Source organism: Meriones unguiculatus, chromosome 7, assembly GCF_030254825.1.
Source record: "Meriones unguiculatus strain TT.TT164.6M chromosome 7, Bangor_MerUng_6.1, whole genome shotgun sequence".
In the NCBI taxonomy this organism is placed as follows: Eukaryota; Metazoa; Chordata; class Mammalia; order Rodentia; family Muridae; genus Meriones; species Meriones unguiculatus.
Window position 1 is genome coordinate 110,262,143 of NC_083355.1, and position 17,215 is coordinate 110,279,357.

General features: G+C 48.1%; 1 protein-coding gene across 1 annotated transcript in view; it reads left to right on the forward strand.

Moving 5' to 3' along the window:
* Positions 1-6,111: 6,111 nt before the first annotated feature.
* C7H14orf132 (chromosome 7 C14orf132 homolog) overlaps positions 6,112-17,215 on the forward strand; it is a 33,599-nt gene continuing 22,495 nt past the window's right edge. Inside the window, exon 1 of the mRNA XM_060388125.1 lies at positions 6,112-6,488. Coding sequence (XP_060244108.1) covers positions 6,462-6,488 — 27 coding nt within the window. The 5' untranslated portion in view covers positions 6,112-6,461. The remainder of the gene's footprint in view (positions 6,489-17,215) is intronic.

Here is a 17,215-nt window from a genome sequence, read left to right on the forward strand (position 1 = left end):
ATGCGCCACCATACCCAGCTCTAAAAGCATTACATTTTTTACACTTCATCTTCAAATTTCTGCCTGCATTTTCCACTTTCCATTTTGACTCAGTGAATTTCCAGGGCCATAGAAAGCTCCCATATTGGCCATCACAGGTCTGTACTGTGAGTTTATGCGTGGCCATGCTTCCATCCATCACAGCACAGTCAGACTGTGGTCCAGGGGAGGGTCCTCCCTGATCAGGCAAGGTTTCTCTTCTTCCAGTCTCCTGATGTTTGTATCTATTCATTATTCACTCATGGGAGCCTGGAACAGGCTGCCTGCTACTTGGTTGGAAGTCCATACTTACATAGGGATGAATGAATGAATAAATGAATGAATGATGTGTTGTAAGGGTCCCTCTGCTCCCATACAGAGGTGTTGCTAATGCTCTAGGCATAGTGACAGCCAGGACTCCTGCTCCACATTCTCTCTGCTTTCCTGTATTAGTTTTTTCCCCCCTGTTACTATGATAAAACACCCTGACTGAAAGTAACTAAGGGAAGAAAGGTGTTTTTTTTCCCCCTTACAGTTTCAGAGATATAGAGTCCATTGCAGAAGGGAAGAAATGGCAGCAGAATATATCCAAAAGATGTTCAAGTACACAACAAGAACATTTGCTCAACCATGTTTGTAGCAGCTTTATTCATAATAGCCAGAACCTGGAAACAACCCAGATGTCCATCAACAGAGGAATGGATAAAGAAATTGTGGTACTTTTACACAATGGAATACTACTCAGCAATTAAAAGCAAGGAAATCATGAATTTTGCAGGCAAATGGTGGGATCTAGAAAAAAAAAATCATCCTGAGTGAGATATCCCAGGAGCAGAAAGAGACACATGGTATATACTCACTTATAAGTGGGTACTAGGCCTATAAGATAGGGTAAACATACTAAAATATGTACACCTAAAGAAGATAAACAAGAAAGAAGACCAGGGGTAAGATGACCAATCCTCATCTAGAAAGACAAAGGGGATGGACATTGGAAATAGGAGAAAACAAGTAACAGGACTGTAGCCTACCACAGAAGGCACCTGAAAGACTCTACCTAGCAGTGTATCAAAGCAGATGCTGAGACACATAACCAAACCTTCGGCAGAGTGTAGGGAATCATATGAAGGAAGGAGGAATTATTATAACCTAGAGGGTCAGGGAGCCCCACAAGGTCCAAATATATCTGGGCACAGGGGTCTTCTCTGAGACTGTTTATCCAACCAAGGACCATGCATGGATATAACCTACAACCCCTGCTCAGACATAGCCCATGAAAGCTCAGTATCCAAGTGGGCTCCCTAATCAGGGAGGGACCTCAGCAAGGCTGACTGCTCAGCCTGTCTCCCGTGCTCTCTATGCACTGATGTATGATGCATGCTTGGTGGTCCCTGCTCAGTGGAGCTACACTGGGCAGCACTTTTCGCCTGGGAGAAGCAGTAGCCTCGAGAATCACCTGGATGGAGACATCTGAGTCTCGTTCCAGAGTACTAGGCATTTTAACAAGGTTCCCTGCTGGCCCACATACTAGCAACCAGTCTCTTTTTTAAAAGCCCTGAGAGAGACCCTGTAGTGAGTGCTTTCAAACAAAGGTGTCTCATGTCTCTCTGAGGGAGCTGACGGGGGAGTGAACACTGTGGCAAGGCCTCTAAGACAGTGTGGTTTCCTCCTTTTTGCTTCTCAGATTTGCTTCCTTTATTCTTGTCTGTTCCAAGGATGGAAGGATGGGTCCTGGGCCTCCCTGCCCCATCTCCACCCTTTCCTGTGTGCTTCTTGAATAATGTAGCAAGTCACTCAGTGAAGTACTCATGAATCTTTAAAGCCTTTCCGGGGTTTTCCAAAAGGGCCAGGACTCCATCTGAGAGTTCTGCAGCCCCTGCCTCCTTCATCTGGATCCCAGATGAGTCAGTGGCCAGGCCAGGACCTGCTGTGGTCTTCTGGCTGGAGCCTTTCAAGGGACACAGTGTTCCCAGCCTCTGCATCCAAGTGCTCAGCACCCATGAATTACACATACAGGGCTTGGCTTGGCTTGGCATGAGCATATTCTGATTGTCCCTGGAACCAGAGGCATAGCCCTTGCTTAGCCCCAGGCCAAGTGGCCAAGGCCCAGACCTTGTGGTGACCTTTGGCCTCTTGCCCTCATCAGCCCTGAGTAGCAGGGAAACCACTGAACTGTTGCTGGCTTCCAACAGGAGTGATCAGCCCTCGCCTGGTCCCCACGAACAAGCTGGAGGAAAAGCTACCACCAGGCTGCCAGCAACCCCTTACAGCACTCCTGGGAGAGAAAGAAGGTCCCTGGGAGGGTTTCAACATGATGTAGACTAAGAAGTGGATGAGTTAGAGGGGAGGCTGGAGGCTGATACCTGGTTCCTGCACTAATTTCTGAAAACTTGGCAAAGACAGTGTAGGGGGCACAAAGGTCTCTTTGCTCACAGAGACGCACTGGGAAAACCTGGAGTGCTAACCACACTGGCTTGTCCCTTCAAAGGGAGGCATGCTTAACCCGCCATCCCCCCAGAAGTCTGGAAATGCACGTGGTTAGTCTCTCTGTCTGTGGAGGGAGATGACACCAGATTCTCCCCCAGACCCTTATCATGATCTTGGTTTTTTTCTCAGTCAGTCTATAGAAGCCATCTGGATGGAAGATGTCACATGAACTTTACAAAGAGTTTTGATGTGGTCACATCCAACCTTTATTTACTTTGTTCCTCAAGGAGACGTGTGTGTGTGTGTGTGTGATGTGCATGAGGGGTTGAGTTAATTATGACCAGGAAAGTTTTCAGCAAATTGTGCTGTGCTTAAAATGCCTAAAATAAACTACTCAGTGTCAGACTCTTGAAGTTTGAACCATCATCAGCTACTGAGTTGTGCTAAACCGAATTACATTTTTGCCTCCCAGGGATTGTTACTCTGCTGACCATGGTGGTGGTCTCAGATACCCCTCTACCTTTGGGCAGACACAACCCCTTACCCAGCCACAGAAGGGGAGTATGGGAGGACCATAAGCCTTTCTACCCTTGTGCAGTGTACATACACAAAGGACCTGGATAATACCATCTTCTGATTCAGACAGAACTGGATAGAGAGGGGAATGTCAGAGCCCAGTGCTGGCCAGATTGTCAACCAGGGAGACACTACTGAGTGAACCATCCACAGAGCTGGAGATGACCTCCAAGGTATGTGACATGCCTGGTGAGCATTCCTTGCAGACCATGCAGAGAGGAGAGTGACCTAGAGAGCAGAGGGAACCTCTAAGGAGCCAGTCTGTCCCAGGGAGGGTTAAGGTGGGAACCAGAAACCACGGTTTAAGGAGAAATATGAGCTGAGCTTCAGACTGGGGGCCACCTTAGACACTGTGTCTCCTTAGCACCATCTCTTCTCCTTGGTAATTTAATGGTAGTAGAATGGTTTTTATAACAAATGACTCTGGGACAGCTGGATATTGTTTTAAAAAAAAGAAAGATTGAAGCATAAAGAGGAAGAAGGGTGAAACCTGCATGCTTTTAAATTTTATTAGATTCTGTTAAAGCTAAAAATGCCAGAGTGAGAAAACATTTGCATGTGTCTGACATAAAGCTTGTTTGCAGAATCTATAAAGAACACTATCAACTCAATAACAAAATGTCAAGTGACCCAAGCTTTCAAAATGAGTAAAAATAAATAAATAAATAAAATTGCACAGAGCTTTGCAGAGGAAATGAGACCAATGGCCGCTGAACCCATGAACTCACTCTCAGAATCATCTGCTGTCACAGAAATACATATCTGAAACCTAAGGAAATGCTATCTCACATCCAATAGAGTGGTTAAATGAAGGTATCAAGTGTTAGTAAAGCAATAAGTCAGCTAAGACTCTTGTGTTCTGTAGAATGCACAGAACAGACAGAATGTCTCTAAAGAGATTTAGACCCTAGTGTTCACAGGAAATTTACTCCCAACAGCCAAGGGCTTGGCAGAACCCCAGTGCCCATCAACAGGACAGCAGCTGGATAAGCAGTGAAGTGTGACTACCAATACACCTGGCATGAAAAGAAGAAAAAACTCTATTGGTGTGTCAAGACTTAAAACTTGAATATGCAAAAGAGGTCTGTTCGAGTGGCCAGAATACAGCAAAGAGTCACCTTCTGTGGGCAGTTGTAGAGTTCTCGGGCATTACAGGAAACCACCCTTTTTCTTCTTTACTGTGCAATGAACTAGCATTTACCACAGGGAGCTGACGAGCACTGGAAATGAACTCCATATTGACTGGCCATACCTGCCTCTTCCTTCAAAGGTGAAAGGCCCACAGCCCAGGGGTGAGGAGGGCAGATGAGCCTTGTCCAAGGACACAGGGCTGGACTCAGGTACCGACCACAGGATGCTAAGGGATCTGGGTTTGCAAAACAGAAATAAAACAACTGGGTTGCCTCCACCCAGCCTCTCTCTTCCTCCAGAGCCCCGTAGGGAGGAGTCTGTATTTTTCAGTGGGCAAGGCCAGGCCTGCAGGCCAAGGAGCCATGCAAGGCCCTGATCTATGGGGCATACTGTAGATGTGACATTGCTCCAGGACCACTTCTGTGGGAATGGGTGAAGGACGTGTGCATATAAAACTTCAGACATAAATGTGTGTAAACAGCTGTTTTCGTAAACACCAAAGAACAGAAACATCTCAGGTGTCCTCTGACAAATGTGCGGCTAAACTAACGGTGCTATATCAATAAAATAAAATACTACCCAGCAATAAAAAGGGACCAACTGTTGCTATCACAACAGCCTGGGATGAATCTCCAGGTAACCAGGCTGGCTGACACTTACTCCAGAGGGTTATTAGTCATGATTCCGTTTATAGAACTTTCCTGACATGATAAAATTACAGAGACGGAGAAAAAAACCAGTGGGAGGTAAAGAAAAAAGAAAAAAACCAGTGGGGAGGTACGTGGAAGCATTACTCTCTAGGAGAGAGCCTGGATAGCATGCAAATACCAGCATGTAACTGGTGGCATGGATCACCACTGACACAGACATGGTGTGACTGAAATGGGAGGTAGGGAAGAATGCATCCCAGAGGGAGTCTTCATCCCATAAAGGTTTAAGTCGGGTGGAGCTTTAAGAAGAGGAGAACAGAGGCAATGGAGCCCGCAAGAAAGCTTAAGAGAGCTGCCCTTGGGGCTTAAAGACCATTCGTTATTCTTCCTAATTGTGAGCCTTTAATGGCTGGGCCATCCGCTTTATTCTTTCTCTTAGACCATGTTGGGGTGGGGCGGGTGGGGGAGATGGTTCTTTAAGTTGTCCGACACACACACACACACACACACACACACACACACACTTCTGCGGGTGTAGGTCTTCCTGATGGATGTGCAGAGAAACAGTGGAGTGTGACGGTTCTGAGTAGGCTGAGGACCTCCCAGACCATAGAGCAGTGGTTCTCAACCTCTGGGTTTCGACCTCTTGGGGGCTGAATGACCCTTTCACAAGAACCCCATATCAGATATCCAACATATCAGACATTTGCATTATAATTCATAACAGTAGCAAAATTATAGTAATGAAGTAGCAACAAAAATATTTTTTTATGATTGGGGGGTCACCACAACATGAGAAACTGCATTAAAAGGTCTCAGCATTAGGGAGAGCCAGTGCCACAGAGAGATGGGACCCGAGGTGGTGATTCTGGACACTGAGACTGGAGGCCAGTACTTGGGCTGAAAGGGTGCAGAAGCAGTGGGTGCCAGAGGCAGGGAAATAAGGAAGAGCTGAGCCCCGAAGAGTTAAAGAGCCATAAAGCAAGGGAGGAAACAAACCCCACTCCCACTCTGCAAATGAGGATACCCAGGCTCAACCAAACACTGATTTACCCAAACCACACGATACAGAAAAAACTATAGACTTTCCGCTTCTTTCTGCCCAGTTCAAGAGCCAAGTACTCAGGAGTCTGGGAGCAGGACTCGGTCTGTCTACACAAACAAGCCCAGGAAAGCTCTGTTGGAGGACCCAGGAGGGATGGAGTCAGGTGCTCTGGGAAGAGCACTCACCTCGCTGGATTTGGGTTGGAGGCTGGCTCACCAACCCAGCTGTCCCGCCCAGCCCTCGGTTTCCCCTTTTGGCCAGGGCAGAGGGACGTTTGCTAGAAATCAGGGGTCCTGCTGGGCCCGCCCCCAGGGGTGGGGCTGGGAGTGGTCACGTGCAGGGGCGCCGCGCCCGGGGTCTCCCGCCCTCTCCAGGCGGCGTCTGGAGTCTGAGCCTGGAGCCAGGGAGGACGCTGCGAGAAAAAGCGGCGCCGCTGCGCCGAGGTTGCTGAGGTCAGGGTCGCAGGGGCCCGAGGCACCTGCTCGCTGTTCCGCCCTCTCCCTGATAGCTGTGCGGGAGGCTGGACCCTCAGCAGCGACAGAGGCGACAGCAGCAGCAGCAGCAGCGAAAACTGGAGCGCAGGCAGCAGCGGCAGCCACGCCAGCAGCGACACCATGGATCTTTCTTTTATGGCCGCGCAGGTAATCTGGAATCTTCCCCAGGAGCCCTGGGGTCGCCAAGTTTGCAGGACCCCAGCCTCGCTGTCATTCCCGACGGAGCTCTAGCATTCGTGGCGAGGTCCTTTGTCCCAAGCCGAGCAGCCCCACCTGGGGCGTGTACCCGGGACAGGAACTTGGCTGTCCTGGGTGGAGTGGCCCGTGGCCCTTTCACACGGAAGGGTACAATAGAGATGACTCTATTGAGCACCCGCTTAGGAGCAAGACAGCTCCGAGGAGTCTGGGCAGCTGGAGTCCCCCCTCCTTGCCCCTCCCCCACCCGCTGTTTGCTCTGGAGCCCCCGGACTGGCAGAGGGGAAGCTGCTCTTCCCACTCTGGTTTTGCTTGGCGCTGGCACTCTGTCACTTGTTGGTGCCCTCGGGGAACCCTACCTTCCTCCCCACCGTGGGTGGGATTTTAGTCCCTGCCGTGACAGGGCTTTGTGACAGAGATGAATGGTTCGATCCATTTTTGCTTTGTGCTGGGTTTGAACAGGGGACCACCAGCACCACCACCCCCAACACACACACACAAAAGATTGTCCTGGAAGCAGACAGACAAATGACCCCTCGGTGGTCTGCCTGGTCTCTGCTGCTGGAGGATCTCCTGGAATTATGATCTTAGGTGTTCTCTTGAGCCAGAACAAAGACACACGCCCTTTTCTGGGGTCGTGTGTGGCCCCTGGGGAGACCCCGAGCTGACCACAGCGACGGTGGAAGAGGTTACATTTGACTGGACCACAGTCCTGATTCACAAATCAGACATTTCACCTTCTGTGGTTGTGTTGGGAGCAGAGTGATGAGGAAGTCACCCTTTTGTCTCCTGGGTGTGTCACGGACCCCAATCACTGCCTCTTGTTTTGGGGAGTGATGTCTGAAGGGACACTTTCTGTTCTCCAAACTTCACCCCTGTGGTGAAAGTCTGTTTAAAATGTCACTTCAGAAGCCAGACTGAATATGGAGGGTTGTTCCCAAATGGAAGCATCATAAGGACACAAAATCCCCAGGTTGGCTCTAGGGAATCAGGACCCAGCTCTGGGCTAGCTCTTAAGCAAGTGAACCCTAACTTCCAACAGTTCCCGCAACCTGCCCTTCTTTGGGGGTGACCCATCTCTTCATGTTCTACCCACGTGTAAATGCTTGTGGAAAACAGTCACTACCATCATAGATGGAGGTGGGTTTAGCAGAGCTGGAACTGGGGTGAGGAGAGAAGCTGGAAGGATGTCAGAGGCTGCCTTCCTCTCTGCATCCAACAGAAGCTGGTGTTCCCATGGTTACAAGACAAACTGATCATTACTAACTAACCTTGGGGCTGGCTAGAGCATCCATAGTTGCCATGGTGATTTGACAAAATAAACAGGGCTTTTCCAGCACCTGTGGGCAGGGCCTGTAGGAGTCTGGATGGGGGGGGAGGGGTGTTTTTGTTTTTGTTTTTGTTCTTTTGTAATTCATATTTCACTTGGTCAGTTTGTTCCTGCCAACAGATGGCATTGATTATGTGCTCAGCACCGTGCTAGCTGGAAGGCAGAAAAATATGAACGAGCACATCAATGGAAGACACACTAAGGTTTGTTGAGGACCTACTGTGTGTGAACTCTTGCAAGTCCTGTTAGCCTGGAGTTCTACAGATCAGAATGCCACCTGTCATGGAGAGTGAATAATTTACCCAAGGGCATGCAGTCTGTGAGGAAGGAAGCTGGTTTTGAACCTAGACCGTAGGATCTACAGAGGTTCTGTGTTTTCCCCTCCTGGCTTCACCCTAGGGACACATTCCAAGGTGGCTCCTCTCTTCTCTTCCTCTGGAGGTGCTGGCACCATGGTACCTCCTGCGTAGCACAGGTTTGGTTCTACTCAGGATTGCTTCCTCCTGCTATAGATCTGTCTCACTGTCCCCATAGGATGAGAAGAGGTATGTTTTTTTAAATCTGTAGGACACAGCAGTGTGTGGGAGTGAGCACTCAGCCTGTATACACCTGGTGTGTGTGCAGTGTGTGTGAGAGAGAGACCTCATTTCCTCTGCCCACTCTCATCTGTCAGTCAGTGCCTGCAGAGCGATGTTGGCACACTACTTACTTCTTTAGCACCCTGTGTCACATACCCTGTCAAGCACTAGGACAGGAGTGCTGAGGGACAGAGTGGGGTGGGCCCCTCTTTCTGGGTGGTTATAAGGTATTGGTCAGACCAGGATCCAGCAAGAAAAATAGATATGTGCTAGACTCAGCACGGAACAAGCACATAGTAGGTCTCCAGAAAGTATTAGATGGTTGGAGGAGGGTGAAATGAGATGTGTGCTTGTGAAAAGGCACTCATACCAACAGAGGGTGAATGCAAGATGTCAAATGTGAATGCTGTCACCAGAACTTTGAGAAGGAGGCAGTGGACATATTGGGAGGATAGGCAGATGGTCCCAAAGGAGCCTGGGAAGGAGCCTTCTCAAGGAAGTGGCGTGGAGGTAGAGAAGCCCAGGACAATTCAGGGCCCTTCAGAGAGCTAGAGGACAGGAGACAGCGTGGGTCTGAGAGAGACGGGGGTCAGGACCAAGTTATGGAAGATGCTGACTGGCCGTTGAGAAGTTTGGGTTGAATCAGATAGCACTGGGAGCCTTTGTGGGGTCTACGGCACAGACATGGCATATAGTTAAAGCCTCGGCTATGTGCCCCCTCCCCCACTCCTTGGAGAGTGAATGGAAGCTGGTGGAATGGGCAGGGTCTGGAGTGTTGTTCACTGGTATAGAAATGTGACCAGATCCACCTGACTCCAGACCCGGGCTTCCTGCCTTCAGGTACAGCTAACGCTACAAAGGATTCCTGTCTGCAGCTTAACGTGCCCTAGAGAGTATAAGCCTCCCGAAGGGTTTGGGGCTGCAAAAAATAAGTGTTGAGATAACAGCCCATCAGTTGTGCAGTGCAGACATCTTACCCCATGCAGAGGTGTATTCTTCATGCTCTGTAGCAGACTGAGAGGGGCCATAGGAGAGGCTCAGCCTCAAGCCCTTGGACAGCAGCCTGGACATTTGGCCATCTCACCACACGGTCCCTCACAGTCCCTGGATCCCAGAAGCTCTAGAAATTGTGGATGTCCAAGACATCCATTTCTCTGTAGCCAGAGGTGATCGGATGGGCAGGGCTACCAAGACCTCAGGGCTGGGGAAAGAGGGAGGGTCACAGATCTCTAGGATGGAGCCCAGATAATTGTACCCATTCTTCCATCCATTCCTTCCCTTCAGGAGCTGGGATCTGCTCCTTCAAACCTGGAAGGATCCTCTCCTTCAAACCCAGGCTGCCTGTAGTGACTTTCTAGATCCTGAGCATGTTGTATTGGTGACAAGTAGGAACTTCCGAGATTGTGTCCTGAGAAGCCACCAGGACTGGTGTACTCTAGGGGAAGCCCTGCAGGGAATGTGACTGATGTTGCTGGGATGTTTGTGTTGGTGGAAAGATTCTGCTGTGTGCTGAGCCGGTGGCCATCCCCATAGGGTTTGTGACAGGGGCCGCACTTTCCCAGGCACTTTGGGCCAAGCATGTTTGAGAACTCAGCCATGCTTCTAACTTAGACTGTCTCTACCTTGAGTGGTGTCTGGCCTGTAATAATCAATTTTTCCTGACCTTAGGATCCCCTAGGGGCTTTAGAAGTGTCCTAACCCTTGCCCCTAGGCCCACCCAGTATCCACACCACAGTAGCATTTCCAGTGTCCCGTCAAGATGGAGACCTGAAGTACACAGTCAGCCAGCAGGATCCCCTCCCTGTCTTTGGTTGAGGCAGGTCACTGGCTCTCTGGCCAGTCTTAGGTCATAAAGAGACATGTGGCCCTGAAAAGTCCCAAACATGATATTGATGTCAGAGCTTAAAATACTGAAGCTAAGAATTTGCTCCAAATGTGAGAGTCTCTCTCCTTAGACTGTCCCCTGCAGGCCGGCGGATGCTTTGTTCTTCCCACTGTTCAGACTGGGAGGAACCCGGGTTAGCCTGGAAGTTCCGCCACCTCCTCCACAAGCAGGAGCGTGGAGGCCCCTGTACTCATCCAGGACCATCTCACCATGTCACCCCTCCAGCCAGCCAGCATGTGGATGGACAGAGCAGACCAAGAAGTGGGGGTACAGTGGGCCCTTCCAGAATCCGCCTCAGGGAACCTCTCATTTTCTCAGATAAACAATGCATTACGTTTCTGTTCAAGTTTAATTTAAACAAGTCCTTGAAGGAGCAGAGGAGTAGACAGCCAGCTAAAACAAAAGACTTTCTTGTCCTTCAGCTCTGAGGCCAGAGGTTCTCACACAGATGCCCACCTACCCTTTGCCACTAAAGGCCTGGAAAGAGGTCTGTTCCCTGCCATGGCTGGTGTCCCTTGGTCTCCACACACTTCACTCCAGCCCCTGCTTCTGTACTGGCGTGGCGTCTTCACTCTTTCTGCTGTGTTCCCACTTGGTCCCCAGTGAAAGTCTCCCGGGCAGCTTATCTTGAACCCTTCTGCACATATACAGAGACTTTTAAAAGTAAAGGTGCTTGGTTAGGACATTTTTTCTTGAGGAGACACAATTCAACCGACAGTGAATCTGGAGACCCTCCCGTTAGTCAGTGAGCAGTTTCCTCTCCAGTGAGCAAACTCCTCACCTTTGAGACAAGACGGTACTCATTTTGTTCATGGAGTGAGTGGGAGATTTTGTGCATGTCAAGCCCATAGTGGATTGTGGGACAAGACAAGATATGGCCTAGGACCCCTGGGAGCCAACCTGGATCACCATCTGCCTATCCTCCCAATATGTCCACTGCCTCCTTCTCAAAGTTCTGGTGACAGCATTCACATTTGACATCTTGCATTCACCCTCTGTTGGTATGAGTGCCTTTTCACAAGCACACATCTCATTTCACCCTCCTCCAACCATCTAATACTTTCTGGAGACCTACTATGTGCTTGTTCCGTGCTGAGTCTAGCACATATCTATTTTTCTTGCTGGATCCTGGTCTGACCAATACCTTATAACCACCCAGAAAGAGGGGCCCACCCCACTCTGTCCCTCAGCACTCCTGTCCTAGTGCTTGACAGGGTATGTGACACAGGGTGCTAAAGAAGTAAGTAGTGTGCCAACATCGCTCTGCAGGCACTGACTGACAGATGAGAGTGGGCAGAGGAAATGAGGTCTCTCTCTCACACACACTGCACACACACCAGGTGTATACAGGCTGAGTGCTCACTCCCACACACTGCTGTGTCCTACAGATTTAAAAAAACATACCTCTTCTCATCCTATGGGGACAGTGAGACAGATCTATAGCAGGAGGAAGCAATCCTGAGTAGAACCAAACCTGTGCTACGCAGGAGGTACCATGGTGCCAGCACCTCCAGAGGAAGAGAAGAGAGGAGCCACCTTGGAATGTGTCCCTAGGGTGAAGCCAGGAGGGGAAAACACAGAACCTCTGTAGATCCTACGGTCTAGGTTCAAAACCAGCTTCCTTCCTCACAGACTGCATGCCCTTGGGTAAATTATTCACTCTCCATGACAGGTGGCATTCTGATCTGTAGAACTCCAGGCTAACAGGACTTGCAAGAGTTCACACACAGTAGGTCCTCAACAAACCTTAGTGTGTCTTCCATTGATGTGCTCGTTCATATTTTTCTGCCTTCCAGCTAGCACGGTGCTGAGCACATAATCAATGCCATCTGTTGGCAGGAACAAACTGACCAAGTGAAATATGAATTACAAAAGAACAAAAACAAAAACAAAAACACCCCTCCCCCCCCATCCAGACTCCTACAGGCCCTGCCCACAGGTGCTGGAAAATCACCATGGCAACTATGGATGCTCTAGCCAGCCCCAAGGTTAGTTAGTAATGATCAGTTTGTCTTGTAACCATGGGAACACCAGCTTCTGTTGGATGCAGAGAGGAAGGCAGCCTCTGACATCCTTCCAGCTTCTCTCCTCACCCCAGTTCCAGCTCTGCTAAACCCACCTCCATCTATGATGGTAGTGACTGTTTTCCACAAGCATTTACACGTGGGTAGAACATGAAGAGATGGGTCACCCCCAAAGAAGGGCAGGTTGCGGGAACTGTTGGAAGTTAGGGTTCACTTGCTTAAGAGCTAGCCCAGAGCTGGGTCCTGATTCCCTAGAGCCAACCTGGGGATTTTGTGTCCTTATGATGCTTCCATTAGGAATTACTATGAGCCATTCATTGGGACAGAGGGACAGGTGATGAAGGACCAGGAGACAGGGCTAAGGAGCCTGGGGCCAACTGGGTGGCTTCATGGACAGGAGCAGGGTGGTGACGGGTGCCTTGAAGAGTAGGGGCCTGACCTGGAGGTATGGGAGATGCAAGCCCCCATGCTGCAGTTCTCACTTGTGCCAGGAACACACACACAGGCCCGGGTAGTACGTGTGTGTTTTAGAGAAAGTAGAAATGGTGATATTCACATGCTGTGTGTGTGTGTGTGTGTGTGTGTGTGTGTGTGTGTGTGTGTGTGTGTGTTGTTTATAAATGTGGAGGCTAGAGGTCATGAGTGAGTGTTTTTCAGTTGCTTTCTACCTTAGCTTTTAATACAAGGTCTTTCGCTGAACCTAAGGCTCACCAATTCACCAAGAGAACTGTGGGCTACAAGAGGTCACTGTGAGAACAAGAGGCTAGTGGGCCTCGGGGGTCTTTCTGTCTCTACCTCCCCAACACTGGGATTGTTAGCATGTGTTACTGTGCCTGCCTTGTTAGGTGGGTTCTGGGTCTCCAACTCAGATCCTTATGCTTGCTGTTGAGCTATTTCTCCAGCCTCCAGATTGGATTTGAGATGCTAATGATTAATTTGAAATCTGTAGGAAACAGCCCAGGCTGCTCAGTTACTGTTGACTACTGAGGTTGCTAAGAGATCAAAAGGAGTCATGTAAACTGCTGACAGTTTTGTGGGACAAAATTCAAGAAGGAGTCTGCTAGGTAGGTATCTGCTGCAGTGGCCTTGGTGGCCTGACATCTAGGCATCCAGCTCATGGCTTCTGCACACCTCCCCAGATGGCCACCCTCTCTATGTGGTATTCCACTCTGCAGGGTTTATTTTTAGCAGCTTGGACCTCCTCCTGGCACAGAGTTCTCAGTCTGCCTATACCCTATGCAGCACTGGCTCCCACTAAAGTGGGGTCCAGGGGTCCCAGGTAGAAGGTACCTTAGGCTCCTTAGGCCCTGGCCTCAGATGTCCTGCAGTGTCTGTGAAACTGCATCATCCTGATTGAGAAAGCCCTATGACAGTCTAGATGCAGAGGGAGGGGACCAGCCCCAATTATCCATGTGGCTCAGCCTGCACGTCCAGGGAGGTGGGAAGGCATGGACCATGAATCTAGGGAGGGAGGGTCTGGGATAAACATTTTGGGGGATTTGGGTGAGGTCTGCCTCTATAGCGAAACGTCACCAGGTCATTAATAGTATCCACTCCCAGCCTTCTGGGCAGAAAACAGGCAGTTCCTCCTTTGAGGAGAACCTCTGAGTATTCAACATCCCTGGTTCCCTAGTGCTCTGTAGGCGCAAGGACCTTGGTGCCCCCAAAAGCCCGTTTTCTTAAAGTGAGAATTGTCATTAAAAAAATACAAATTTTCAGTTATCTCAGATGTTTCTAGCCAGAGGACCTTTCTCCTTCAAATCTTCACTGAAAAAAACCTAGTAAATATTTGGGCATTCTCATAAGACCCTCCTCAGGAGAAGCTGTGGCATCATTTCTGCAGGGGTATAATGAGCAATTAACAAAGGCAAAAGAATCGCAGACATTTTTCTGGGTCAAATTTCTAGACAGTATTTTAAAACCCAGGACTTCACGGAGCGTAAAGAACAGGTATGGGAGTGTGCACCCACCAATGATTATTGCTTATATATCAGCTTCTATGTGCCCCGCCTTGCTATTGAGCCAAACCCTAGCTTCTTCCATCACAAGAGTCCCTTCCCATCATGGCTGCTATTTATCCCACATTTACATGGTACCAGGCAGGGTACCTAACCACACAGGGAATCCCACCAGATGGGTTCTGTGGGGATGCATTGTACCAATCAGGAAACAGAGGTAAGGCCACCTTCCCATGGTATTACAGCGAGGAAGCAAGTATGGGTATTCTGTTACCTGTTTTTATTTAAATTTTTGGTGGTGGGGGTGGTGTTGTGGTTAGTGGTGGTGGTAGTGGTGGTGATGGCAGTGGTGGTGGTTGAAATTGGTTCTGAGAAGTTAAAGGTTCACAGAAAAGCTGGAAGGGGAGTGTAAAGATTCCCATATTCCCTCTGTCTGGCATGCAGAGCCTCTCCCATCATCAGCATCCATCACTAGAGTGTTCTTGGGACACAGTGGAGAATTTGTGTTGATGTCTCATCTTTAGCCAAAGCATACAGTTTGCACTACTCTTGGTATTGGACATTCCATGTATTTGGACACATGTATGATGACATGCATCCTTCATGATAGTATCATGCAGAGTATTTTCACTGCCCCCAAACATCCTCAGTGCTCTGTCTTTTCTCTCCCACCCTCAGTTCTTGGCAAAAGATCCCAGTCATCTGTTACTGTCTCCATAGTTTGTTCAAGTGTGTGTGTCCTCACCCCAAACTTTCCGTGTCATTTCATGGCGTGGTAGCTCACTCTTTTTTAGCATTGGCTAACAGTCATTTTGGATGAACCATTTGCTTACCCATCTTGGTTGATGGCAGGTTATATTGTTGATAAATGAACCTGCTATAAAAAAAAAGTCTGTAGGTTTGGGGGGATAAGTTCTCTGCCCTTTAATTGAAGTATTTAAACCATTCACATTTAATGTATTTGTTGATATGGTGAGGCTTAAGTGTATGATATATTGCACAGTTTTCTATTTTTCCATCTGTTCTTTGTTCCTGCTTTCTACCTTCTTTTGAAATGAGAAATTTTTGTTCCTATGTTATCTCCTTAGACACAACTCTTTGTTTTTATATTTTAATAGTTACGTAGGATTTGCATTAAAGATCTTTAGCTCTTAGCCCACTTGTAGAGTGAATGTTTACAGTAGTATGCTTCTCTCTCTTCCCTCCCAGTTTTTGCACTGTGGTGGTTTACACATTTACTTATATGTAAGTTATAAACTATAATTATTATATTATAAATATTATAAACCAACATTATTACTATCTTTGTTACAAATAAGTTTTCTTCAGTTTATTTGAATAATAAGGGGAAACCTTATGTATTTTTTCCATGTGGTAATTACTACTGAGGTCTTTTGTTTCTTTTGCATGGAGTCTTGTTTCTTTGGGGCATCATTTTCTCTCTGCCTGGAAGGGCTTTGACATGTCTAGTGCTACTGAATTTCTGGGTGAATTCTTTCAGCTTTTGTATGTCTGAGCATTCTTAGTTGGCAGTTTAATTAAAAATATGGCTTTACCTCTTGCTTGTGTTGTTTCCAGAGAAAATCTTCTGCTGTCTGTATTCTGTTCCTCTAAGTAGATCCTCTTTTTCCCCTAAGGCTGCTTTTAAGAGTTGATTCTTCTCCCTGGTTTTGAGAAATTTGAAGATGTACCTTTGTGCAGTCCTCCTCCTGTTTCTGGTGATTGAAATTTCAAATGTGTGTGCAGGGAGCCGGAGAGGTGTTCAGCAGTAAAGAGTTGCTCTTCCTGAAGACTCCAGTTTGGTTCCCAACACCCACATCTGGCTACTCATAACCCCCTGTAACTCCAACTCCGATACTGTCTTCCAGATTCTGTGGGTACTGCAATCACATGTACACACACCAGCCCCACATAAATATGCACAAAAATAAAATAAATCAGAAGATGCACGTGCAGATTGTATTTTCATCACATTTGGAAACTTTTCTGGCATCAGTGCTTTAGAAACTCTTCATGCCTATATTAGACTGCCTCAATTTTTTTCACAGCACATTGGTGTTCTGTTCTTTTTCTCTCTGTTTTGTTTGAGCAGCTGTTTTGACACATCCTCAGGATCACCATCATTTGATTCTGCCATCTTTAAACTAATGGCAAGGCCACCCAGAGCGTTACTATCTCAGAGACTGTGGCTATTGTCTCTAGCACTTAATTTGTGCCCTTTAAAAAATTATCTTGCATTTTTCTTAACATGTTCAATGTTTACCTAAGCCTCTTAAAATGAGTGAAACACAAATGTAGCACCTGTTTTAAATGTCCTCTCACACTAATTCTTCAGTTTTTGTTAGGCTGGGTTGAGTTTGAGTGAACCCCTCACCTCCTGCTTTGGGATGCATCTCCTTGTATTTCTGGTCCTTCTTGGTCAGGTACCAAGCTTGCTCTCTCTCTCTCTCACTCCCTCCTTCTCTCTCTCTCTCTGTCTCTCTCTCTCTCTCTCTTCTTTTTAAGACAAGTGTGTGTGTGTGTGTGTGTGTGTGTGTGTGTAGTTCTGGGTGTCCTGGAACTCGCTCTGTAGACCAGGCTGGTTTTGAACTCTGAGCTTCACCTGCCTTTGCCTCCCCTAGCACTGGGGTTAAAAGGTGTGCACCACCACACCTTTCTGGATTCTCTAAATATTCTTTATCTTTATTCTGGATGAAGACCACTCATTTGGGAAGAGCTCGGATTCTTCATGGATTGTTCTAAGATTTGCTAGGCATTACCATTGCCATATTTAGTCTGATCGTAACTATTGTGGCTAGTGAAGCTGGCCATTCCTCCTGCTGCCCTGTGAGTTATGAGATCCACAAAGTGGCTGACGGGAAGAAGGAGGGGTGGTGGTTTTGTGTGGGCACCAGGCACTGTTTG